Source organism: Papio anubis, chromosome 1, assembly GCF_008728515.1.
Source record: "Papio anubis isolate 15944 chromosome 1, Panubis1.0, whole genome shotgun sequence".
Classification (NCBI taxonomy): domain Eukaryota; kingdom Metazoa; phylum Chordata; class Mammalia; order Primates; family Cercopithecidae; genus Papio; species Papio anubis.
The window spans coordinates 115,208,863-115,235,593 of NC_044976.1; the positions used below are offsets into that span (position 1 = coordinate 115,208,863).

At 45.7% G+C, this 26,731-nt stretch overlaps 1 protein-coding gene across 1 annotated transcript in view; it reads left to right on the plus strand.

Annotated features, from left to right (window-relative positions):
- Positions 1 to 414: 414 nt before the first annotated feature.
- The window catches only part of PTGFRN (prostaglandin F2 receptor inhibitor), a 78,390-nt gene continuing 52,073 nt past the window's right edge, over positions 415 to 26,731 (plus strand). The window contains exon 1 of the mRNA XM_003892470.5: positions 415 to 746. Within this exon, the coding sequence (XP_003892519.1) occupies positions 698 to 746 (49 nt within the window). The 5' untranslated portion in view covers positions 415 to 697. The remainder of the gene's footprint in view (positions 747 to 26,731) is intronic.

Sequence of the window (26,731 nt, forward strand, 5' to 3'; positions counted from 1 at the left end):
CTCCTTCGCTCCCATCTGCGTAATTTTTGGCATAGGCCAAGCGGCTGGTTGCTGGGGTGTTTAGCTCAGGACGAGAGGCCGAACGAGCGTGGAGTTGATTGAGGATAGACTAGACACGCGTGGGTGACTCCAGCGTGATGGAACGCGGGGTGTCCCGGGATAGGGCTAAAGCGAAGGGATTTCCAGACGAGTCTTTCCCAGGCCAACTTTTAAAGGTCGGAGGAAAGTTTCTCGTGGGGTGGGGGCCTAGAGGGAAAGGCAGGGTGGGCTCCGACGCCTCCTCGCCTTTAAGCGGGTGGCCCCTGCGCTTCCTCCGTTACCTGGAGCGGGGAGGGGCTTGGGAAAGTTTGTGTTTGTTGCTGGCAAAGCGCCGGATGGGAGGCGCGGGCGGGCGGGCGCTGCGGTTCTTCCCTTCTGTTTTCGGGAAGCGGTCGGGGCTGCACACTCGGATCGGCGGGGCCGGCTCCCGGGCCCGGCCGGCTGGAGGAGGGAGGGAAGGAGGCGGGAGGGAGCGAGCGGAGCCAGGGGCGCACGTACGCCCCAGCGCTGGGATTTATCGGCTCGCGAGGAGAGCGGAGCAGGCGCGCGGCCCAGGCGGAGGAGCGCCGACTCTGGAGCAGCCGGAGCTGGAGGAGGAGGAGGAGGAGAGGCGGCGGGGAAGGAGGAGGAGGGGGAGAGTCGCTCCCGCCGGGCGAGCATGGGGCGCCTGGCGCCGAGGCCACTGCTGCTGGCGCTCCTGTCGCTGGGTGAGTGTGCGCCGGGCTCGGCGGGGCGCAGGGGGTCTGGCAGGGCCCTGGAGGGCTCGGCGGGGCGCGGCTGCAGCGCGCGGCCTGGGTCACTGAGGGTGCCCGGGCTGCTCCCGGGAAACCCGGCCGGGGTGCGCGGGCTGCTTGGCCCGGCGGGGAGCGGCCGCGGGGCCGCCCGGAGCCTGGCGCGAATCCGCCCGGGCCCCGCGCGCGGGGTGCAAGTGGCGGCTCCGCCAGGCCGAGCCTCGCCCCCAACATGTGCCGGGGGGAGTGGCCCGGGCCGGCTTTCCCCAGCCCTCCCTACCTGTTGGCCGCCGGGAGCCCGGCTCACCTTGAACTCCCGGCCCGGAAGGTGCTGCGGTCCCGGCCCGGGTCCCCCGCTCGAGAGCGGAAATGTGAGCCTTTGATATGCCCCGCCATAGCCGCCGCCGGCCGGGTCTCTCTTCGCCCAGCCCGCGCGGAGTTGCCTTTCCAGGGAAGCGAGAGAATCCTCCAACTTCCTTCCACGAAGGTCACAGGGTGGCCCGGAGCGTTACAATGGAAATCGGCGGGCGAGTCCTGCCGTCATTTTTGTCGTGGCTAGATTGTCTGCCTCAGTCTTTTCTTTTAGCTTTTCTTGAAGCTGCCTAGCTGCGTATTTATACACAAAGACCTAAGAGCCTGGCTTCTCCAACTTTTTCTACCTGTTACTTTTCCTCCCTTACTGTCCCCTCATCTTCCACCCTCCGGAAACCCTCGGTGCCCCGTGAGGTTTTGGCCCAGCGCCCTCCCCCCACCCAAGGAATCTTTTGTGGGTTTTTTCCCTCTCCATTTTCCATTCACTCCATACACAGACACCATCTTCACGTAGATCCACATGGTGATCCTAGCCAGCCACGGAAATATGTTTATTAAGTGCCCACCATGGTACCCCAGGGCCGACTCTTAAATGCTTTGATATTCTTGGATCCTTGTGGTCAGTGTCAACCAGGACAAGATGATTCTTGTGACCTGGCCTGGGGTTCTCTTCCAGGCCCCTAGAGAAGGCAGATCTGAGTCTTTTACAGAGCGCATGGTGTGCGGTGTCCGTCCCATCCAGGTCCCAGCTGCACACAGGGCAAATGACTACTCTGCACTTACGGTCGGAGGGTCCCAGAGAAGGCCTTCTACAGCCACTCCCCTACTGGGGACACCGGGGGCCCACACTGCTCTAAGCCCCGTGACTCCTGCTGCTGGTAAACCAGCCTTGCTAGCTTCTGTGTTTTCTTCCTTCACCTTGAAGAGATTTTCTGAACTGACTCCCTCAGAGAGCTCGTCCAGCCACATTGCTTCAGCTTCAGCCCATGTGCAGAAAGCTTCCAGATCTTCCACTTAGTTTTATGGCATCTTTTCTATAGTCCCTGATCCTAGTGCTTTGTTTTTATTTTTGAAACAAAGCCTCACTCTGTCACCCAGTCTGGAGTTCAGTGGCACAACCATAGCTCACTGAAGCCTCAAACTCCTGGGCTCAATTGACTCTCCCACCTGAGCCTCCTGAAGTGCTGGGATTACAGGCATGCTCCACCACACCCGGTGGTAGTGCTTTTAATCTTTACTTTTCACTGCGGGAGCCTTGTAAGTTGTATGTTAGTGGTGCACTGCTGTTATAGTCCACACACATTTATTGACTGTGTGTGTCTAGGTCAAGCAGGGCCGTGGCCTGGGTTTGCACAGATTGTGCACTGTGCAACTTCAGGAGCTGCTGTTCACTTTGTAGTCTGTGTGAATGACTCCCCCTAGAGTTGTGCAGTTCTTTGAACAACCTGGGTACCAGTTATGAGGGTGGGATGAGGTAGAACTTTGAAAACTTTGAAAACAATGCCCTTGAGTAATCATAATGAGGGGGGAAGAGGGAAGGGGGCGAAGAGAGACTGACAAAAGCAAAATACAAGTGGGGAAAGCACAGCTTGGGGAAATCTTGATTGTACTCCAGCATATCCTGTCCTGGCTGGATGCCTCCTATGAATTACACTGGGAATTTCTGTGGTGTCACTAGGCGGTGCCTTTTCACCTGACAGTTCTCTGAACCATTGATGACCCTCCTGATAACTCTGCTGCCACAGAATCTCACTTGGCGTGACTTCAGCCTGACCTCTGGGAAGGTCTCCCTGTGTTACACTACTCTAGCACTGTACTGATCCCTGAAATGTAATACATTGATAAGCAAGATCATCTTTCCTCCTAGGAAGTAACCTGAGTATAATCTTGGTATCACTGCTCTTTTTGACCTCCACATTCACATAGTCTCTCAATTCTTGCGTCTCCCCATAGCACAGACTCTAGCTTCTTCCTTTCCTTCCTGTTTCTACGGCTACTGTCTTAGCCCAGGTCCCAATTGTTTCCCACACAATTAGTGTCTTCCTGGTTGGTTATTTCCTCCAGCCTCCCTTTTAAGCTCATCCTTTTCCTAAATGATCATTTTTGGGGCTCCCACCTGTTCTCACTGGGTCCTTATGACTTTCCTCCAAGGAGATGTTGCCCCTAGTGTCCTCCCCTCCAGTCTTCTCTGGCTCACACACTTTGTTCTATCTAACCTGTTTGCTCTCCTTTATGTAGACTATATTAAACTTTCCGGCCCCTTCTACTTCTCACCTCTTGCCTGTGTATTAGTATTTCCTTTTTCCCCTAAAACTCACTTTCTCCATGAAGCCTTTCTAAACCCACCTACCATGATCGCACCAGAACCCACCCAGCCACATAGGGCAGGTTTCACATCCATTGCCTGTGTCTGATCTGTCTTGCCCGTCCACTCAGTGTGGCATTTCTTGAGTGGCCACTCAAGAAATGTGCCACATTCACAGAGAGAGTGCCACTCTGTGTGCAACCGTGTGTTCAATACTGGGAGTCCCAGACAAATGACCAAGACACAGCATCTGCCTGAGCGGCTGGTGGGTGTGAGTGGACAGAGAATAAAATAGCTAACCACAGGCCTGAATGAAATACCTGACGTGGAAACCAAGTGTGGGAAACAAGGAAGGGGATGATTAATTTTGACTTGGGGGTTGGGGCTGGTTTTGCTGAAGAGGTGACATTTGAGCTGAGCCTTGAGGATAATTAGAATTTTGAAAGAAAGGATAGAAGAGCATTCTAGGCTCTGGGGAAAAGCCTAAAGTGTGGATGAGTGAAAGTACATGGCTCATTCAGAAATGGCACGTAAGTTCTATGTAACTGGGAGGAGGAGGAAATGGGGGTGCAGTTATTTGGGGGAGGAGGAAATAATGGGGGAGGAAAGGTGGGTTTGAGATAGATCCTGTAGGTTTTGCGTGCTGTGCTGAGGAGTCTGGACTGGGAGCGGTAGATTTCTTGGCGCTCTGGGTGCTGCCAGGCAGTCTGTGCCCTGTCATCAGAGCATATATTTACTTCATTGTATGTAATTGTCTGTTCCCTACTCCGATTGTTTCCCCTGGGGGCAGGGGCCACATTGGTTTTGTTCACTACAATGTCCCTATTACTAATAGGATATATAACCCATACTGGGTGTTTGTTACATATTGGCTGACTGAATACTTATAAATATATATGTCGTTTTATCTGTGGGAATGGGTAGCCATTAAAAGTTTGTAGGGCGAGATTAGGAGGACAGGGTGTTGTGTTGAGGAGGATAAACCCTCAACTAGTGCAACATAAATTGGAGAGTGGAAGGCACAGAGATTGTAGGGTGGGATTAACACATTTTCTTCATTTATGTCTTTATTTTGGTAAATCTATTGAGATACTTTTTTAAGTGTCAAAAGCATCACATCAGTATTTTAGAATTCAAATAATATAAAAGGACTTTGTATTAATCAGGTAGGCTAAACTGCTCTAACAAACTCAAAGCATAGTGGTTCAGACAATAGATGTGTCTTATATAACAATGTGAGGGAGATGCTTCAGAGGGAAGGGTTGGGTGGGAACCCTGCTTTCCACAGTCATTCTGGCTCCCCAGCTGGTGGCAGTTTCGCTGTCTTCAACTCACAGTTTCTAAGATCACTTTGGTAGTCATCTTCACCATTCCAGCCCCTACAAAGGAGGAAAAGAGTATGGAGTAGAATATATGGAGGCTTTGTGGGTCAGACTTGAAAGTGGCACACGTCATTTCTGCACACGTTCTATTGGAGAGACTTTGGGCCCATGCCACACTAGCTGTAAGGAAAACTGGGAAGCCATGTGCCAGCTACTATGGAAGAAGGGAAGGACAGATTTTGAGGGAACAGCTAGCAGTCTCTGTGTTACTTATAAAGGATACAAGGTCAAAAGAAAAATCTGGGCTAAACATGTCAGCTCATGCCTGCAATCCCAGCACTTTGGGAGGCCAAGGCGGGAGGACTGCTTGAGATCGGGAGATCGAGACCAGCCTGTGCAACATAGTGAGACCCCCATCTCTACTAAAAAATAAGAGAAGTTAGCTGGGTATGGTGGCATGTGCCTGTGGTTCCAGCTACTTGGGAGGCTGAATGGGGAGGATCACTTGAGTCTGGGAGGTCAAGGCTGTAGGGGACCGTGATTGCACCATTGCACTCCAGCATGGGCAACAAAGTGAGACCCTGTCTCAAAAAAAAAAAGAAAAAAAAAGGAAAAAAAAGTGTCCACCCTCCTGCCCACGCACAACCACTCTTGTCTAATGTGTGTGTGTCTCTGCATACTGAATATTTTGTTTGTTTTTTTTCCTCATAGCTTCTGTACAAGGCTTTGCACCTAATGGGCACAGACTAATAATAGCTACAATTTCTAGATGGCATATCAAGCGTCAAGCTCTGACATACATTCTGGTATTTATTCCTCACAGCAGTACTTTGAGAAAGTCACTATTATTTTCTCTTTTTTACAGGTAAGGAAACTGATGCCTAGAAAAGTTAGTTAACTTGTCTAGAGTCATACAGATATTCCCTAGAAGACCCAGGATCTGATCTCAGGACTCCATTCTGTCTCTTCTAAGGAAAAGTTGACTTATAGTCGCTAAACCTTATGCTGTGTATTGCTTGAGATTAGCTTAGGTGAAGAAGGATGATAGTGGTTTGAAAGTGAAAGTGCATTTAAAAATAGGAGGATCCAGGATTAGTGCAGCCCAGGCACACTTCCTGAAGGGAAGGATAGTGCCAGCATGTACCTCAGAGGTGTGGCATCCCTGCAACCCTAGCAGGTGGCCATGTTGGCTCTGAGGACGGGCCTAAATGCAACTGTCTCTGGAAAGCCTGAAGGAGGAGGAAGGCCAGCGGGAGGAACCCTAGTGAATCCATCCAGCTTTAACAGTCTTTGAAGTGTTGTGGCCTTCAGAGATTCCTTGGCACTCATTTTAGCCTTGTTAACAGAATTCCTGTATCTGCCAAGCTGATTAATGCCTGCCCTGGCTATAATTATTCTTATTAGCCTGCTGAATAGGAACTCTAGTTGTCAGTGATCATTCCTTGCAAGGCAGCAAGCTAGTCGACATTTACGTGGCTATTTTGTTTTAGCGATGAACTGCTTTGCTGATTTTCCACCCATAGATTGAATGTGCATTTTCACATTGGCACTGCGTCTGGCAGTTAAATAAGGTGTGTGCTTGTCTGTCGGTGTGTGTCTGCATCTCACTTTATGAAACGAAGTTGGAGGGATGCTGTCCAGGCAGTTCATAGCTGTTTTCGTTTAATTGCATTGGTCTCTTCAAGGCAGGGTTGCAAGGGTCATTTGACTCTGCTTTGGGAAAATAACTTGAACTGGCAAAAATTCTTCATAATTTATCTTCTGGAAAAGGCGAAGTGCTGCAGTTGGCACAGTCGGTGGTTTTTTCGATCTTGGACTATTTCTCCCCACACCAACTGTAGTCTTTGGGAAGCAACAGAATTCGACCCAGTAGTTAACACTGTCGCGTCCCAGCAATATGCGTTTCCATTAGGCTGGAGATCATGGCTCTGTGTATTTGCTTGTGTTCTTTGAAGGCTGATTTCTCCACAATACTCTGTAAGTGTTTGTGGTAGATTATGGAGTCACTAAGCAGCATGATTCAAGTCTAAGTAAAATGTTCTGGGCCCTTAATTGCATCCTGTTTCACACCTTTACAAGCAGTTGGAATGTGAAAATATTTACATCACTTGGGGTATTTCATAGGAGTGGAGAAGAACCCGTGGCTACTGTTGCTCTGTCTAGGATGAATTTGGCTTAGAATAGTGAAGAGTGAAATTGTGCCTAAGGGTTCCGGGCACATTTCAGAGTGGGTGCTACCTTGGAATCCTAATGAAATAGAGATAGTAGGCAGATAGATGAGTTACTTCTTGGAGCTTAAAAGTGACTCCAAGCCAGGAATATTCTGATAATGGCTCTTCCTTGCTCTTCTTTAGAGCTGGGCTAGACAGAACTTCCCAGCTAATGGGCCGCAGTAAGGACCCACATGGGTTTCAGGTGGGTTGTCATGATACTGATACCCACAGGGCAGGGGCTGCCTCTAAATCCAAAGGCCTGCTTACCTGGAGAGCTACACAGATATTATCATTTCCTGTGTGTGCTATGATTTGACGAAGGATGGCAGTTCTCTCCTTCACTTGGTGGACTACAGCCCTTTAGCCCGAGCCTTGGAATGAGCTGTTTGAAGATGCAAGGTGAGAAGCTCAGTAACACGGCTAGCAGCTCATTTATTCAGCAAATATTGAGCAAGCGCCTGCTATTACACGCCGGGCATTGTTCTGAGGATTGCTCTATGAACAGAGCAGACTCAGATCTGCCCTCAAAGGGTCGGACAAAATGCACTAGATGTCAGAAAGTGGACGATTGAGATGAGGGTCAAAGGGCAGGTTCTTGGAAATGCCTGCAGTGAGGAGACAGGAAATGAAAGGGAGAGTGCTAGGAGTAGTCAGGGAAGGGGAGAAGAAGTACCGGGAGAGCACAGCTCTCGGAAGCAAAGCAGAGATGGGTGTGAGTGGACTCGTTAAAGAGGGATTGGTCACATGCTGCTGCAGAACTGGAAGGATAAAGACAGAGAAGCCCTCGGATATGGGCACTGTGAAGTCTGCCCAAACAGTGAAGGAGGAAGGGAAATCACAGAACTTGAGAAGTGGGTGGGGTGGGGAAGGAACTCTGAGTCAGAAACGATCGCCCACCTTTTCAGGTGGTGTGAAGCAGAAGACCACTGTGAGGGTAGTGGCTCGGGGCACGGCAGAACCAGATCAACTTAAACAGGATCCAGGAGTCTCCAAGCAGGCCCACAGGCCAGCTGGGAGACTCTCATGGCAAAGGACAGGCTGAAGAGCAGTGAGTAGCTGTGACTACTGGGTGTGGACTCCAGAGAAGGTGGCATGGGGGGTTGGGGTGCAAATAGAAACCCTAGCCTTGAAAAGCCAGAGAGGAGAGAAAGGAGAGGGAGAGGAGAGCGTGCAGAGAGCAGTGTGGTGCTCTCTGCAGTCTCTGCAGTGCTCTCAGACTGCCCTAAGAGTAGCCCCAAAGCTTCCCCAGATGTGCTAGTTAGAGGTTATCTATATGTTCCCTTGTTCCCTGTCTCTCTCTTTTTAGGACAGGGTCTCACGCTATCACCCCGGCTGGATTACAGTGGTGCAATCACAGCTCATTGCAGCATGAAACTCCTGGGCTCAAGCAGTCCTCCCACCTCAGCCTCCTGAGTAGCTAGGACTGACTGCACCACCATGCCTGGCTAATTTTTTATCTTTTCTTAGAGGCAAGGTCTTGCTGTGTTTCTCAGGCTGGTCTCAAACTCCTGGCCTCAAGTGATCCTCCTGCCTCAGCCTCCCAAAATATTGTGAGCCACTGTGCCTGGCCTATATGTTCTTTCTTTCTTTATCTGCACACATATAAAGTTTCCTCTGTGTCCCTCTGGATGTCTTCTTCCATGTTGATTGGTGGAATTAACTTACTCTCTGATAGCTTTTTGGTCTTTGGCTGTTAGGCAGAATCTCTAGCAAAGGGACTCTTGCATTTTGTAATCCATCTTTCTCTTATATCAGCTAAGAAGATTTTAATAGTTTGTATTACAAATAAGCCATAACATGTGTGTTTTTAAAACCTACTTCTGTTCTTTATACTCTTCCATCCTTACTTCATCTCCCAGTTAAAAGAGGAAAAAATGGGGTTCAGGCTTCAGAATCAGCCTTTCATTTGAATCCTGCCTCCCCTCAGCATGAACCTTGGACAGATTTTCTAACCTCTTTGAATCTCACTTTCTGTCTCTGTGAAATGGGAATAATACCTCTCTTGAAGGTTTTCCATGAAGATTAAAAACAATATATTTAGAAGAATGCAAACATTAGTGTGTGTAAGTTCCTAGAAATCTGCTACCCCAAGTGTGTTCTGTGGACCACCAGCATTGGCAGCACCTGGGGGAACCTCAGGTCCAACCTTGTGAATCAAAGTTTGTATTTGAACAAGATCCCCAGGGGATTCCAATGCATGCTAAAGTTTGAGAAGCATGTCTGGAGGAGTGTTTGGCACACAAATTACTTGGTAGTCTGGGCTTTCTCAGTGGGACTGAGGCAAAGCCATGGTCAGAGTCAGAGCTGGAGGAGAGTGGGCTGGGGCTGGACCCCATGGGAATGTGACAGACATTCAGTTAGCAATGAAGGATGGAGGATAGCTTAGGTCTGTAGTGGAGGCAGTGGGCCTAGTTTCCTGGCTTTATCCCACCAAGTTTGGCAGCCTAAGAGAGACAGCATCATGTGGTCTCTCCATGGAATGAGGGTGGAAGGAGGAGGGGTAAGGGAACCAAGGGAACTGATGAGAACATCACAGGAAAGAGTAGCCAAGCAGTACAGGTGGGATAGGCAGGTGAGTGGGGCTTCCAGGCCTGATGCACCTGCAGAAGGTTTGAGGGCCTGGAGGGCATGATGAGGGCATAAAAGCAGATTCTGAGGTGCAAGGGAGTGGGTAATCTAGAAAAGTAGGAGGTGAGGGTCAAGACAGGTAACTTCTGAGTGCCGGGTTTTGGCAGCAGAGATCTAAGAGGTGACAGGCTGGATGGCGGGTAGTGACATAAGCATTTATTCAGAATTTTCGCCTCTTCCACCATTTTGGCTGGTTGAGCTAATATCTGACTGGGTTGGGCCTGAATGGATTAGGAGAGAGGGGTGTGACTTAGAAGCATTAGCCCCAGGCATCGTGGGGAAAAGGCAGTAACCTATGACTAAGATGAATTGGGGGTTGGGGACCAGGTGTGATGCAGAGAAACCAATATGAGGGTTCGTTCCTTCCCAGGAAATTCCTGTCTGCCTTTTTTGTAGCATTTATTTTGTGCCAGGCACTATGCTTTTTTTTTTTTTTTCTTTCCTTTTTTTAGAGAGATGGGGTCTCTGTCACCCAGGCTGGAGTGTAACGTTGCAGTCATAGCCCACTGCAGCCTCAACCTCCCAGGCTCAAGTCATCCTCCCACTTCAGCCTCCTGAGCAGCTGAGACCGGCTAATGCACTTTCCATAGATGAACTTATTTAGGAGGCTTCATAGTCCCATGAGGGTAGGCACTATTGTTACCCCTATTTAATAGATGAGCAAACTGAGTCACAGAGAGGTGAAGTCACTTGCTCAGGGTCACAGTGTAAGTGGCAGACCTGGGATTCAAACCCAGATAGTCTGGCTCCAGAGCGTGGGTTCATAACCACAGTACACTAGTATGTCTTTACATGTTAGTCAAAATAGATCTTTGAAAACACTGAAAGGAATTGATATAGTTAGCTAAATTGTGATAACATTTGTTTCCTTGTCTTTCAAGACAGGAGGCTTGGATTTTGGCCCTCGTCCTTCTACTCACTAGTTTTGTGACCTTGGACAAGTTGCTGAATAGCTCTCAGCCCCTATAAAATAAGAGCTGGGCTAGCTGATCCCGAAGGTCTCCCCTTCCATCTCCAGAATTCTTTTGAGTTCAGGCTGACCCGTGCTGTTGGCCATGTGGCCTCCTGGCGCAGCCCTGGCTTCCTGCCCATCTTCCGAGCACTACTTATGATTCTGCAGCCTGTGCCTATTGTCTCTCACCTGCCTGGTGCCTCTTCACAACAGTGGGTTGGTGCCTCTGAGGGCTCTGGAAATTGTTCGGTCCTTGTATAGGCAACTGCTGCCTCATTCCAGCCCATTTCCTGTGAACTAAAGATCTTTCCCTGTGGTTCTCTAGGGTACAGAGGTGTCCCCACCACCAGGCTAACTGGGCTTTCAGGCAGACCTCTGGGGGAAGTCACAGAAACGGTAAAACAATAAGCCATTTCTAGATGACAGACTGTTTCTTATCATTACTGATTTTTTGTGTGTGTGCAAGTTTTGATTGAGGATATCAGCCATGAGTAAGCTGGGGCTGACTAATCAAGCCTCAGCCCTCACAAATGTGACTTGTGTCTTCTCCCTTCAGCCTAGGAAAGAGCCTAGAAGATGCTCCACAGGTTGCCCTTTTCCCAGTGTACCCCAGACCACAATGAGAAGAGACACAGACATCTTTAGATATGTATAAATATTGCCACTACTTTGGATTTTACACCCTTCCTGAAGGGTAGAAGAGTTGAAATACTTTAATTTTTTTGAAGCAGGGTCTTGCTCTGTTGCCCAGGCGGGAGTGCAGTGGTACAGTTTTGGTTCATTGCAACCACTGCCTCCTGGGTTCAAGCAATTCTCATGCCTCGGCCACCCAAGTAGCTGAAATTACAGGGATGTGCCACCACACCAGGCTAATTTTTGTATTTTTAGTAGAGACAGGGTTTTGCCATGTTGGTTAGGCTGGTCTCGAACTCCTGGCCTCAAGTGATCCACCTGCCTCAGCCTCCCAAAGTGCTGGGATTACAGATGTGAGCCACCATGCCCAGCCGAAGAGTTGAAATTCTGACATCTCCAATCAATAGACTCAGCTGGCCAAAAAGTGTGCTCCTAGCATTTGGGGACTTTCTTCCTTTTCATTGCTTTGGTCTGAACAAGGAAGGTTCAAAATGATGCTGGATAAATACCACCTACTAAAAGGATACATTCTAGAAAGCCGACGTATTATAGAAGGAACTTATGTGTATGAGCTCAGTCCTCACTGCATCTTGGTTGCTGCCTGGCCCTCCCTGGCTACTTTAAGGTGCTACTGTTGATGCTGCTGCTAAGCCCAGTGATTTTATCTCAGTGGTTTTGGATGCAGATATTTTTGAGGCTTAACAAGAACTCATGAATTCTGGGCCATGTTTGAAGTAGCTTGCTGTCTTGTTCTGTTTCGGAGGTGTAGGGGTGGATAGTGCTTTGTGAAACCATTGCCCGCTTTAGGATGTACTGAGAAGAGAATATTAGCTGATTTGGTGTCTGTCCAGTGTACACTACTTTGCTTATGTTGCAGTGAGGAGTTAAAAAAAAACCACAGATTTTTGGCACAATTATTCATTTTTCCATTTTCTGAAAGCTGGCACATCCAAACATTTTCTTATTTATTAGAAGACATTACAGTCCATCATCTTGGGTTGAGAAATCCTTACAGTAAGTTTCAAGTTAAGACCATAGTGTCTAACTCACGGCATGGGCACAGCACAGGGTACTTAGTCACATTAGTCAAAGTAAAAAGTTATAACCCTTGAAGAAGTAAATTATTTGTGTCCAATTTTACTCTTCAATACAGGACATTGCTGCTTTTCTTTGTGATCTTATTTTTTTAGTACTTCAACAGCATTAATGGAATGTTAATTGTGTTTCTGACATTGTACAAGATTACAAAGTCCAAAATGGAACGGAACCAGTTACAAGTGAATGGCGGAATGGATCATAGGTGTTTTTTAAAGGCCTGGGTGAATGAGTTATTAGATTACTGTACATATGGGGCTGTCAGAATTATAGAGATGGAACGGAGGCCGGGGGCTGTTATTATTGAAAAGCTCCATGGAGCAGGTGGGGCTGAAGAGTCGGGAGCCAGGAGCAGGACATGCGTTTCAGGTATGAAAGTGGGCAGTGCAGTTTCTCAGAGGTGGGAGCAGATACATGTGTACAGGTTGGTGTCCCATTTGGGGATTAGCTAACTTAAGTTGGAAAAATAATAGAGACCTTAGAGGATGCGGATATTAAACTCTGAAGAAGGGAGGTTGCTGGAGAAGAGGAATGTGAGCAAAGTCACCCTGAAAGATGTTGGCAGCATCGCCAGCGCCCACAGAGCAGCTAAGAGCCAGCATGTGTGAGGCTGGAGAGGTCCGCCGGGGCTTACAGGAAGCCAGCCTGCTAAATTAAGGTGATCAGTCAGGCCATAATCCTATTTTTGGTCGTTTCTTATAAGGAAAACAACTCACAGAACAATTACGGATGTTCCCCCCAGATAGTTTATCAGAGTGTTTCTTCAAAGGACTATGACCTGATAAGAGACACATAAGTTTTAGAGCAATGATGGGAAATTTTAGTTGGTTTTCTATGGAAACAAGGTTTATGCAATCATGTGATCTATTCATCGGAGTCCCACTTTCATTACCATTTATCCCACAAACAAGTTTCAGCGGAAACAGTAGTATGAATCCCAGAAAGCCTAGTGTCATACCTGGCTCATAAATAATTGGGGTAGGTACCTTTGTTCGCCCATCTAGGGAGGGCCACAGAGGTAGCAAGGTGGTATACACTGCCCAGTGGTACTCTCAGGGACCCCATGTTCCAGGACCGAGTTAGCTCACACCACAGGCTGAAAGGTAGTTATCATGCAGCAGGATGTGAGTTTGGTCGTTAGAAAACAGCAGTGATGAGGCAAGCTCTGCTTTCTGTCCAGTATGTTCATTTAAGGCATTTGGGCCTCAAGACAAGGAAGTGTGAAAACTGAGCATATAATCAAGTGTTGGTGACCCTTCTTGAGGTTTTCCCAAGTATCCCTCACTCCAGTCCTTAGAAATGACTGTAAGATAGATGCACACAACACCTTCTTTGGTTTACATATCTGTCTTGGAGTTATTTCCAGTTATTTGATTCTTTGGATTTCAAGTAAAGCCTCATTTCCTCAGAGAAATGAGGACATGTTTGGATCCAAGAGTGCTGCCGCCTACAGCATGGGCCGGCCTGCGTCAGCTCTTGGTGATGGGCTGTTACTCAGCCACCTTCCTTCAGAGCACAGCCATTGGTTTGTGATTTATTAGGATGAGGGTTTGTGTGTCTCACCCAGCCGTAAGCAGCTCCAAAACAGGATCGTGTCTGTTTTTGCTTACCCCAGCATGTAGGAACTTGAATCTTTGAATAATTGAATTAATGTATGTGCTTAGAAACATGCCTGTAAGATGTATATAGTATATATATTTAAAATTGTGAACCTTAAATTATAAAGGGGGCAGAAGTTATCTATGTGTCCTTACTATCTTTCGTATGTGTGCTTATTTATCTTCTTTCATTTGGAAAGAATTGCATGTGACTTCTCTTCTAAGACAGAGGTTTTTGTGGTAGAGTAGGAGAAAATGAAATCTATACATGAAAAAGAAGGGGTGACTAAAGTCTCCATTCTTCCTCCTGTGTGGATTTTCTCGTTTTTTCCTTGGCAGCTTGGGTGGAAGACAGATGACTCATGAGTTCTCATTATTGTCTCTCCACTGCCTCCACCCCTTCCCTTTGCAGGGTTGATACAACCTGTTCCACCCCAGAATGGCATATGCTCCCTTCTTGGGCTTTGTCCTGGTTGGTCATAGTCTAGAGAAGCAGACTTCTTCAGTCCCAGTATATGCGTCAAGTGTCTTATGGCTGGGTTCATTCAAACCACGGACCGTCCGCTTGCCATCACTGTTCTAGGGAGCAGCCAACACTGAGCCACATCTGAGCAAAGGGGCAGTAGTACTGCCGCCTGTAGCATGGGCCTGGGCTCACTGCCTAGTTCATAACCACTATTTATTATCTGCCCCAGGTTGGGCATTATTCTGGATCTGGGAGCACCTAAAAACGTAGATCAACACAGTCCTTTGACTCCTCCAGCAACCAGTCTAAATGTGGAGGCATGACACACACAGGAAGAGAGGTGGCGTAGACGAAGTGTCATCCGAGGAGTGTTAAACAAAGGGGAAACAAACAACATTAGAGAAAAGGGAGAACGTTCTGGGAGTACTTTAGGCAGAGGTGCTTTTGCAGAAAAGGTAAGCATGATTTTCTGTACCTGTTTATATCACTACCTATGTCTCATCTCTACCTGTGCATGTATTTTTTATTTTATTTTTTTTGAGACAGTCTCATTCTGTTGCCCAGGCTGGAATGCAGTGGCATGATCTCAGCTCACTGTAACCTCTGCCTCCCAGGTTCAAGCAATTCTCTGCCTCAGCCTCCCGAGTAGCTGGGATTACAGGTGCCTGCCACCACGCCCGGCTAATTTTTGTATTTCTAGTAGAGACGGGGTTTCACCATCTTGGCCAGGCTGGTCTTGAACTCCTGACCTTGTGATCCACCTGCCTCAGCCTCCCAAAGGGCTGGGATGACAGACGTGAGCCACCGCACCCGATCTGCATGTAGTTGTAAAGGCATTAGTGCCATGTCTGGATTGGGGACTTTTGTAAGGATCCAAAGCACTCAGATAGTTGGTTTTTACTAGCCCCAAAGAAGAGTGTAAACAAAATTGATGTGGTGAGTTTTGAGGTTTAGAATCCTGAGTGTGTCCCTTCCCAGGGTGCTGAGAACTGGTCTCTTGATTGATGCTGTGTGTCACAGTTGCCCCAGCTACATGCTCTGTGCTTTCTGTAATGAGCCTGGTGAAGGGCTATTTTTGAAAATTCATTGATGAAGGACTGTTTCTGAAATTAATGAGATTATGTACTTTTTGTTAAGCCCCCCGGATGATGATCCGAAGATCAATTCTGGCCCTAACATTCCAGAAGCTCATTGAGATAGGAGTGATCACGGTCACTGCATCAGCAGGCATGCTGATGGGCTGGGGGTGTGGTGATGAGAAGCCCCTTCAGAGCCTCACAGGGAGGCTGACAGGCAGTCGGCTCCAGGTGATCTTGGTGGCAAGCAGACCCTCAGTGGGCATCTTCTAAGCTCTGCCTGAGCTGGGGGCTGAGGCGGGGAAGGATCAGGCAGGGAAGGATCAGGAGAGCCTTCAGCAAGCTGGACCCATTTGAGCTCATTAAGTCTTGATGATCAGTAGGTTTTTGCTGGCAGAGAAAGGGTGGGTAGTTTACTTTAGACAGAGGAAAGAGCACAGAGAAAGCGATAAACCGGCTGGCGTGGTGGCTCACACCTGTAATCCCAGCACTTTGGGAAGCTGAGGCGGGCAGATCGCTTGAGGCCAGGAGTTCAAGACACCCTGGCCAACATGGTGAAACCCTGTCTTCATTAAAAATGCAACAATTAGCTGGGCATGGTGGCACATACCTGTACTCCTAACTACTCGGAGGCTGAGGCACGAGAATTGCTTGAACCCAGGAGGCAGAGGTTGCATTGGGCTGAGATCACGCCACTGCACTCCAGCGTGGGTGACAGAGAGAGACTCCCTCTCAAAAAAAACAAAAAACAAAGAAAAGATAAAACCATTCATAAGAGGATATTGGTTTTTAATAAATGAAGAAAACTTTTTGCAACTGTTGTGGAGGGTTGAGTTGTAGGGTCTTTTAGAGGGAAAGGATTGAGACTGGAGAGAAAGTCCTGAGTGTGAAGAGCCTTGTGTGTCACCTGAAGAAACTTAAGCCTAGCATCATAGATGAATTTGTCTGTTTTTTTCCTGATTCTGCCTTCCCTAAAAAGCTGGAGGTCCCTCCTTTCCTTTATTTACTTGATGTTTTAAAAGGTCCTCATCTTACTGGGGACTCATCTCCTTCCAACTTTTCTATAAGTCAACATACTGTTCTATCTTTATCGACTCTGACACTTGGCCAGGTGTTAGCTCATCAACGGTCCGTGATGATGTGTTCTGCACACAGTAGGCATGCAGCAAAGAAATACTGAATGAAGGAATGAAGTATCAGATTGTAGTTAAAGTGTTCCTTAAAGGATCTTTAAAAAGCCAGGGTCTTTTTAAATTTAATTCCCTGCAAGCCAAACTGTTAAATAACACTGTACTACTTACTAAGCCTCACCAGGGAAGCTTGGCATAGACCCCTCATCACCCATGGCTTCTGGCACTGTGTCTACAAATGAGAAGGGCAGGCTTAAAGTGTTTTTGGGGAGGAGGGATGGCTGAGGCAAAGGAGGAGCAGACAATGGATCTAGGGAACAGTCAGATAAGGGGAGAGAGGACAGAGCTGCCTAAGGAAGGGAGTCACGTTGATGAGGAGTTTCCCCAATTATCTCGGTTGCCTTTTATGCTCATATGCAAGTTTAAACATAATATGCATCTCTAATTCTCTTAAACTAGAGGCTAAAAGAAGGACCAGGTGTTCACACAGAACTTGGCAGATGATGTTGGCCAGTTTGAACGTGGAGAGGATTGAAAATGGCTGAGCAGGAAGGGATGCTGAGCGGTGCTTGGGCCTCTAGCAGCTGTTAATTTTGTAGAATGCGCTAAAATAAACCTTGTGGATAGATCTTGCCTCAGCCTTTTCTATCTCTGGTCCTTGGACAGAGAATTGTTTAAATCATTTCGTGTTATTGAGTTATTTTGGTTAATCATCAGTACAGATTGCCTCTAAGTGGTTTTTGCATCTTTTTTTATTATCGCTTGGTCACATAACTTCTTGGAACCTCAGTTTCCTTATTTAATACACTCAAGGTTGAATATTAAATCATATGAACAGGATTTGCAAACTATAAAGCAATGCTATGCATGTAAGATGTCTTTTTTTTTTTTTGCCAATTACTGAGTCCTTAAGGGGAAATTGTCTACTCAATACTTGGTTTACTGTGTTAGGATTCCATTAGGGAAGCAGAACCCTTATAAATATTGTGGAATAACACATTTATTAGAGGAATTAGACCTTACACAATTATGGAAGGAGTTGGGGAAGTGAAGGCCTAAAAAGGAGAGTTAAAGTATCAGGGAAAAGTCACTAGTGAGCTGTCTTGAAGCACTGGCAGGTGGACAAGTTGAAGCGTGAAGAGGAATCTGGAAGCCAGGCAGAATGGGCTGGTTTAGGGTTCTGAAGAAGGGTAATCACTTAGCTCCGAGATTGCAGCCAAGCATCTAGTGGTCTTGGGGTCATGTTGGTCCAAAAGAATAGCATTTGGGAAGAAAACAGGAGCAGAAAGAGCAAGGACAAACAGGTGCCCACTAGCACCTTCACATCTGTCCCACACTGCCTTTAACCACGAGCCATATACCAAAGTATAATGGCTTCCCCTTGACTTCCACCTCCCAAATCTCACATGAAGTTCTGTTTTGTCCAACCCTAACCCGGAACTACACAGATAAGAGGATTCTGGGATATGTAGTTCCAGCTTAGCCAGGTGACAAAACCTCACAGTTTCATAATGTAGAATTAAAGGTTTGACATGGTTCTGGCCTCCCAGGATCTCTCAAAGGCCACAAAACTGGAAGCAACGTCATAGTTATGTGATCTAGTGCTTCACTAGTAAGAAGGAATTCAGTTAGTTAATGATCCAGTCTTGAAGAAGTACCCTACATTTTTGTTCCTCACTTGTTGGTGGCACTGCATGTCTTTCTGCCTTGCTTGCCATTCTTTTTTTTTTTTTTTTTTTTTTTGAGACAGAGTCTCGCCCTGTTCCCTGTTGCCCAGGCTGGAGTGAGTGGTGACATCATGACTCACTGCAACCTTTGCTTCCCAGGCTCAAGCCATCTTCCTGCCTCAGCCTTCCAAATAGCTAGGACCATAGGCACATGACACCACGCCCAGCTAATCAAACATTTTTTTTTTTTGTAGAGACGAGATCTGACTATGTTGCCCAGGCTGGTCTCGCACTACTGGCTTCAAGCCATCTTCCCACCTCAGCCTTCCAGAGAGCTGGGATTACAGGTGTGATGCAGGAAGGTAATGGTTGTCTTGGCAGCAAAAACTAAGAAAAGTTGCATTGACTGTGAAGAGTGTGTCAGTACTGATGAAATGCAAAGTCTTTGTTGCCTCCTTTCTAATCTTGTTTGATTTGGAGAACATGTGTATGAAGCCTGAAAGAAGATTTCCAGATATAAATGGCAGGATAGATAACATTAGAGCCAGAACTGTCATGTAAATGGTAATTGGAAACAAGATTTAAGTCTCTGGACCACCCTTGTTACCCCCATGACCTGTTGGTCACACTGCCCCTTCCTCGTGTTTCTGTAGCCAGGCACAGGCTAACAAGGACTCAGAGAGTGCCTGCTATGATAATTTTAGCCCCTGGAAGAAATAACAGACATTGTGAGATTTAATGGCCCCACCTGGGCCTTGTCATCACTTAGTATTCTTTCACCTTTTTGATTGTCAACTCTGATATTTCCCTCTGTGACCACAACCTCCTGCTTTACTCCTTTCAGATTCCCTCCTATGTGTTGAACCTATTCTTCATCCTAATTGTGATTCCCTGATCTTGAACATTCCTCCTTTTCAGTCCACCAGGCCATTCTCACTTTACTTGGCTCCTAATGCAGGGCAGACTCTGGTGGTCAGCATTTCAGCAGTAAGCTTGTTAACAACCTGGGGCCCTCTGTCATATTTCCTTGCCAGACCTCACATTGTATTATATTTCAGTAATTCACACCAATCGTAGTTTGTAAGCCTGAGCTATTTATGATCTTGCTGGGGAAAATCTCAAAGCCTGCCCATTTGAGATTCCAGCAAAGTCCTGGCATCTTTACCGCAGCTCACCTCTCCTTTGTGTTCCTTTTGTGATGGTTTCCTATTATATTTCTTCTGATGCTTATTCTAAACCTTTGTCAGGATCCTTAGCATCTGAACTCCTTTCTGCTATTTTACTGAGACAATAGAGACCTAGCAAAGAAACCTCAAGCTTTTGCCTCAAAACTTTTAAATAGTTTTACTCATCCTTTTCTCCATCTAACCTGAAAAAAAGTAAGGGCTCTATCTTTGGCTCTTTTTCCTCTCTATGGTATTCTTTCCCTAAGTGACCCCCGGCAACCTGTGGCTTTAAATACTCTGTGTGTGCTGATGACTGTCTAGTGAGTATCTCCAGCTTGGACCTCCCCACTGAGCTCCAGACTTAAACATCCAGCTACCTACTCCACTGCACTTCTACTTGGTGTCTGATAGGGACCTCACATTTAAAACGACCAGAAGACAACTCTTGCTTTCCTTGGTACAGATTTGCTTCCTTCTAATTACTTGGCTGTCTCAGTAAATGGCATCACCCTGTAGGCCAGATGCTCAAGCCAGAAGCCTGGATCATTCTTGATTGCTCTCTTCTTCATTCCCCACATTCAAAAAGTCAGTTTGTCATTTCATTTATATACAAGTTAAGTCCTGAATCTGACTGACTACTCCTGAGAGTCGCCACCACTGTCAACCAAGGCCGGTGTTCATCAGCTTTTGCTTGGTCTATGGAAACTTCCCCCATACTGGTGTCCTTGCTTCCAAATTGGCCCCATATAATCTATCTTTCCCACAGCAGCCAGACTGAAATTTCTACAAAGAGAGCAGGCTCTCTCATTTTCTCATTTATGTGCTTCCCATTTCAACCAGAATCCAGGGCCCCTGCCCCCTCTTTCATTGTAATAGGTCACAGTGATCTTTTTTTCTGTACTTTAAACACCCAAGCTTGCTCCGTCACGGTACTTTTATATTTGCTGTTCTGTGTCTGGAGCAGTTTTGCCCCAGAGCTTCAATCACTGTCTCTTTCTCATTCTGGTCTAAACTCAGACATGACCCTGTCAGAGAGGCCTTTCCTGACCACACCTCATATTGTCATATTTTAACTGAATAGCATTTGCCAGCGGGTCTACTTCATCACTTTATCACTGTTTCTTTCCTTGAACATAGTTTTCTTGCTGGCAGGGACTGGTGGCCATGTGTCCCCAGTGCCTAGAAGGTGCTTTGGGGGACTGACTGGCTGACCTTGCAGGAGGAACCCCCTGCTTGCTGCTTCAGTGCCTTTTTCATGGTTGTGCCTTCTCTTCCCTACATCTCTGTTCCTTCTCTCCTGGCTCTTACTTTCCAGATCCCATACCCGTCATCGAAAATGCACTTTCCTGGAGGTTGCCAGTGATTACTTAACCATCAGTTCATTTCTGTTTTCTCAACACCCACCTTCCTTGACTTTTCTGCATGTTTGACATTGTTGTTCATTTTTTTCGAACAAAGGCATACAGTAGGAGCCTGCTGTAGATATTGTACAGGATACAGATATGGGTAGGAAACAACTCCTGCTTTAAAGGAGCTTGCAGTCTGCCAGGAGCAAGTAGATGAGTCTGTCCATAAAAAAACAGTAAGTGTTACTGTAAACCCTTTCTTGAAATTCCTGCATCCCTTGGCTGCTAGGGCATAAGCCTTTCCTGGTTTTCTTCCTAATTGGCTACTATTTCTTTTTTCTGTGCTGACTCTTTTTCTTCTGCTCGTGCCTTAAACATAGGACTTTGCTGTGGTTTTGTCCCATTCCCTCTTTTTTGTACAGTAAACTGTCTCCTGGTGGCCTCATTGGCTCCCACATCTTCACTGCTGGGCAGATTTCCTCTTTACCGCTCCCTCCATGCATGTGACTCCACACTGATGTTAGGCTCAAATATATCTTCTAGGGGTTTCCATTCCAACTGCCTCGTGGACATTTCTACTGGTCAGAATCTTACTGTAAGAAAATAGGCCAGGCGCAGTGGCTCACGCCTGTAATCCCAGCACTTTGGGAGGCCGAGGCAGGCGGATCATCAGGTCAGGAGATCGAGACCATCCTGGCTAACACGGTGAAAACCCGTCTCTACTAAAAATACAAAAAATTAGCCAGGCGTGGTGGCGGGCGCCTGTGGTCCCAGCTACTAGGGAGGCTGAGAGAGGAGAATGGTGTGAACCTGGGAGGCGGAGCTTGCAGTGATCTGAGATCGCGCCACTGCACTCCAGCCTGGGCAACACAGCAAGACTCCATCTCAAAAAAATAAATAAATAAATAAAAAATAAATAGAAAATAGATTTCACCAGTGATTAGCTTCCCTTTGGCTTCTCTCTCCCATCACAGGTCTGCTAGCTGTCCATTCCTCTGTTGTGGCTCTCAGGGCTGCTGCCTTTTGATTCCCGTCATTGCCCTTGTTTTCATTCTTACTGCCTCTCCCCGCCATTGGTAGAGGGCCCCTGAATGATCTCTGGGCCTCCACGTCTCCTCTCCAGTCTGTTCTTGATACACTGTTTTAGTCACCCTATCTTTACCACTACCTGCCTGTGTCCCCTTGTGGCCCCTTTAGGTCTTTGTTTATGCTACACCCCTTATCTCTGGTCACTTTCCTCCTTCATGTCTTCTGTTCAACCTCCCCCTCATCCAACCATTTTTCAAAGGCTCAATTCGAATATTGACACTGCATGAAGCTTTTTATGAATCCCTTTGGATGGAAATGTCCTCATTCTCTTTTGACCCCTGAGGCACCTGTTAGTGCCTCTCTTTGATTATTTATATCCTTCCTTATACAGGTTGAGCATCCTTAATCCAAAAATCCAAAATTGGAAATGCTCCAGAATCTGAAACTTTTTGAGCACTGATACGTTGTTCAGAGGTTGTGCTCAGAGGAAATGCTTGTCAGAGCACTTCGGATTTTGGATTTTCAGATTGGGAATCCTTAACTGGTAATAATACAAATATTTGAAAATCTGAAATCCCACTCTGGTCCCAAACATTTTGAATAAAGGATATACAGCCTGTATGAGTTTCCACTGTTACACACCTCCTGACTCTCGGCATACCATACATGCCTTCAAAGAAGATCCACAAGCTGACTAACCTTTCACTCTCACTTATCATCTAGGACAGGGACTTCTTGCTCAATAGCTGTGGGTTGAATGAGTTATCTTATTTTACATTTGTCTGGTGTATCTCAGTGAGGTCTTAGCTGAACTTTTTTTTTTTTTTTATAATGATTATAAGCACTGTTCTGGTAGAACCTTGTTTGCTTCTGGATGGGGTTTTGAAGTTCTGCCATATGTGACTTTATTACACATGCTCTGCTGGCTATAGCTTGTTTAATGTGCCTTGCTGCATTTTTATTACTTAGGGACTGTCTAGATGAAAGTTGGCATGATCTTTTCCTGCCACACCTCTCAGTGGCAGACTTGAGGAGACAAAGGTTTTTCATTTGTTGAGTCAGCTACTCCAATAAAGGCACTATAAGGTTTTATAAGTTTGACTTTCTGTGCATTCATTTCTAGCTCACATGTGGGCTGGGAACTCCATGTGGAAATCCTTAGGCCCTGAGTCTCTCCTAAAAGCCTTTTAAGGACTCAGGAAGTGGGAATTAGGCACCCATTTACAAGGCATGCTGAAAACCATAACCTCGTTAGTTTCAGCATTTCAACTCGCTTGTACCACTGGATTCAATAACTGCTGATACTTATCTTACAAATGGTTCAGATTGGAAAGTCAGATTGTTTGCTTTTAGGCAGCTCAGTGAAATGATAAAATTTGAGCAGTAATAGAAACAATTGCAAGAATTTTTAGCAAATATGCTGTACTCTGCAGGTCTTGATTTAAAATAATGTTGATGATAACCTGATAAATAAAATCCATTTCCCATGGATATCAGGAGGAAGTGGAAAAGTGTAGATAAATGAAGTGTAGTCTTCATTGCCTTGTCTTTCTTAATGATTCCTCGTGGTTGCCAGTAGCACTTACTGAAATAAACATTGCAGGAGTAGTTGTTTACCTTGAAGAACTTGCCTTTTTCTACCTGTCCCTATCTATTCCACCTGATAGAAGAAAGTCGAAGGCATTTAATTACTTTCCTGAGTATTCCAGAGATAGGGAAATGGTAATCTGGAAACAACTCCTGGTTCTTAATTTTCTACTGCTGAGAAGTCAGAGCAGAGGGCTTCTAAAAGTCCCTCCTGTATGTATGATTTTGGAATAAAGTTCTCTGCACCATTTTTGAGTATAAATATGTGTGATGTTAAAGTTGGTATCGCTTAAAATAATAAAGGTAGTACATCAGAAAAATTTTTGAAGAAATTTTTAATCCAATTTCTCTTATTTCTCTCATCTATCTACTTCATATTGAAAGTACATAATATTTCTTCTTTCAGTGACTCATTTCTGTGTTACTTTGCTGTCTATCTTGGTTCCATTGCCCATGGAGAATATGAAATATAGGGAATTTTGGCCGGGCGCGGTGGCTCAAGCCTGTAATCCCAGCACTTTGGGAGGCCGAGACGGGCGGATCACGAGGTCAGGCGATCGAGACCATCCTGGCTAACACGATGAAACCCCGTCTCTACTAAAAGGTACAAAAAACTAGCCGGGCGTGGTGGCGGGCGCCTGTAGTCCCAGCTACTCCGGAGGCTGAGGCAGGAGAATGGCGTGAACCCGGGAGGCGGAACTTGCAGTGAGCCGAGATCGGGCCACTGCAATCCAGCCTGGGCGACAGAGCGAGACTCCGTCTCAAAAAAAAAAAAAAAAAAAAAAAAAAAGAAATATAGGGAATTTTAAGCTGTTTCTTCTTGCTACTCAGATTAAAGACAAAAATCGACAGAGAGTGATAATATATAATGCAGTTGAAGGCAAACTAAATTCAACCTATCTTTGGCTTATGCTGCACTATCAAGTTTGGGTTTGAATCCCTCACGTTATAGCTGTTATGACCTTCAGGAGGTAATTCAACTTCTTTGATTCTCAATTTCCTCATATTTATGATAGAGGTGGTAATAGCTACCTTACAGTTGTCTTCTGTGGATTAAGACAATTTGTGGATAGTGCCTGGCTCAGTCAGTCAGTGCATGTCATGTAAGAAACACACAGTACATTATTATTTTTCCTCTTACTCAATCCTAATATTGTTGTGGAGAGAGACTAGGAGACTTGATAGTAAATCAAACTGAATACATCATGAAATAAATACTTTGAGAAATGCTTATATGATTATAGCTGAAACTATGGGGTCTTCGATTAATCAAGTATTTTTTATTCTGCCCTCCCCCACCAATTAGCTTGTTATTCAGTCTTTCATTTTTGTGGTTACTCTAGAGATTAGAACACGCATCAGTGACCTGTTAGTGTCTACTCGTGATCCTTTTAACGCTTCCAGGATAATGAAAGACAACATTTAAGCTCCAGTGTATTCCACCCCCCCTCACTTTTTCTGCTATTGATGTCATATGTTTTAATTATGTATATATTTTGAATTCCAGAAGACATTACTAATATTGTATTTATAGTCAATATTCAGTAGGTTTAGCCACATAGTTATTCTTTCTGTTGCTCATTTTGCCTTCTCACATTTCCGTGATTTCAAGTGGGATTATGTTCCTTCTATTTGAAGAACTCCCTTTAGTATTTCTTTTTGGTGCAATTAATTCTTTTTCCCTTGTTGAGAATTGGTTGAAAGCATGTTTATGTTGCCTTCCTATTTGAGGATTTTTTTTCTCTGTACAGAATCCTAGGTTAGCAGTTACTTCCTTTCATCACTTTAAAAATGCCTTTCTATGGTCTTCTCATGAGCATCATTTCTGTTGAAAGTTAGCCATCAGTTGTACTCCTGTTCCTTTCTTTGCCTTTCAGCATTTTTGCTATGATTTACTGAGGTGTGGTTTTCTTTGTATTTATTCTGTTTATGATACATACCTTATCTTGAATCTGTGGCATGATGTCTTTTGTTGGTTTAATAAAAATCTTAGCCATTAGCTCTTCAAAAATTATGCCTAATTCTACTACAGTCTCTCCCTGTCCTTCTGGACCTCTGTGACACATGTGTTTGGCCTTTTTACCGTGTCTCATAAATTCTTGCTGGCTTTTTTTTGTTCTTTTTTATACCCTGGGCTTCAGTTTAGATAACTTTTACTGACTTTTGTTTTATTTTGTTTTCTTTTTGTGATCGTTTTGTTTTTCTGAGATAGGGTCTCACTCTGTTGCCCAGGCGGGAGTGCAGTGGCACAGTCATGGCTCACTGCAGCCTCTGTCTCCTGGACTCAAGCAGTCCTCCCACCTCAGCCTCCTGAGTAGCTGGAACTACAGATGTGTGCCACCACACCTGGCTAATTTTTTTTTTTTTTTTTTTGATAGAGACAAGGTCTCACTATGTTGCCCAGGCTGGTCTTGAACCCCTGGGCTCAAGCAGTCCTCCTGTCTCAACCTCCCAGTGTTCTGGGATTATAGGTAAGAACAACTGTGCCTGGCTGCTGACTTCTTTTGTGCTGCATCTCATCTGCTGCCAAACCTGTTTATTGACCTCTTAATTTCAGATACTGTATTTTTTTTTTTTTTTAGTTCTAAAATATCAGTTTGATTGTTCTAATATATTTCAGTTTGGGTGAAATCCTGTTTTCTATTTCTTTAGTAAATTAATTATAGTTAGTTTACAATCTATGTCTGATAAAACCAATATCTGGATCCCTGCAGGTCTGTTTCTATTTGTCTATTTTTTCTCTTTTGTTTTTACTCATTTGGTTCTGTCATCTGGAATACCTGGTAAGTTTTGATTGAACACTGAAAAATTGTAGTGGCTCTATATGATGTTATCTTCTATCTGAGAAGATTTACTTTTTTCCTAACAGGCCTGTAGAGTAAGAGAAGCTCATCTTTATCCAGTGAGGAACTGAGATGCTTTGAGACTGTCTTTCCGTCTTGATGAGAGCTAGTTGCTTTTTCTGCTTTGCTCTTATTCCAAGAGCATAGCCCTTCCAGGGTTGTAACTGAAAATCTGAGTGTTTACCACCTTCCTTTGTGGACTCAGAATTCTAGTTTTTGTTTCCCCATATTGTGAGATGGTCAAAAATTTTACTTAAGCTTTTAGCCCCCTAGTGTTTATTTTCTGCTTAGCTTCTCAGCCACTTGCCACCTCCCCATACCCTTCAATGTATCTTTCATAATGTCAGTTACCTTGTGGGGAAAGCAATGTAGTATGTCAAGCTCACTTCTCTGCTGTTGCCTTTTTTTTTTTCCTAGGATCTTGCTCCTCAAACTCTGACCTTCTTAGTATCCCTGAACTCCAGTTGTCTTCTTGGCCCCACAAGGTGCTGGAAGCTCTGAGTTACTAACTTCTACTTGGTTTCTAGCCTGCACCACTTAAAAATAGCAAATATCTGAAGAGAAAAGGCAGTGGGTATTGTTGAGTCCACCTC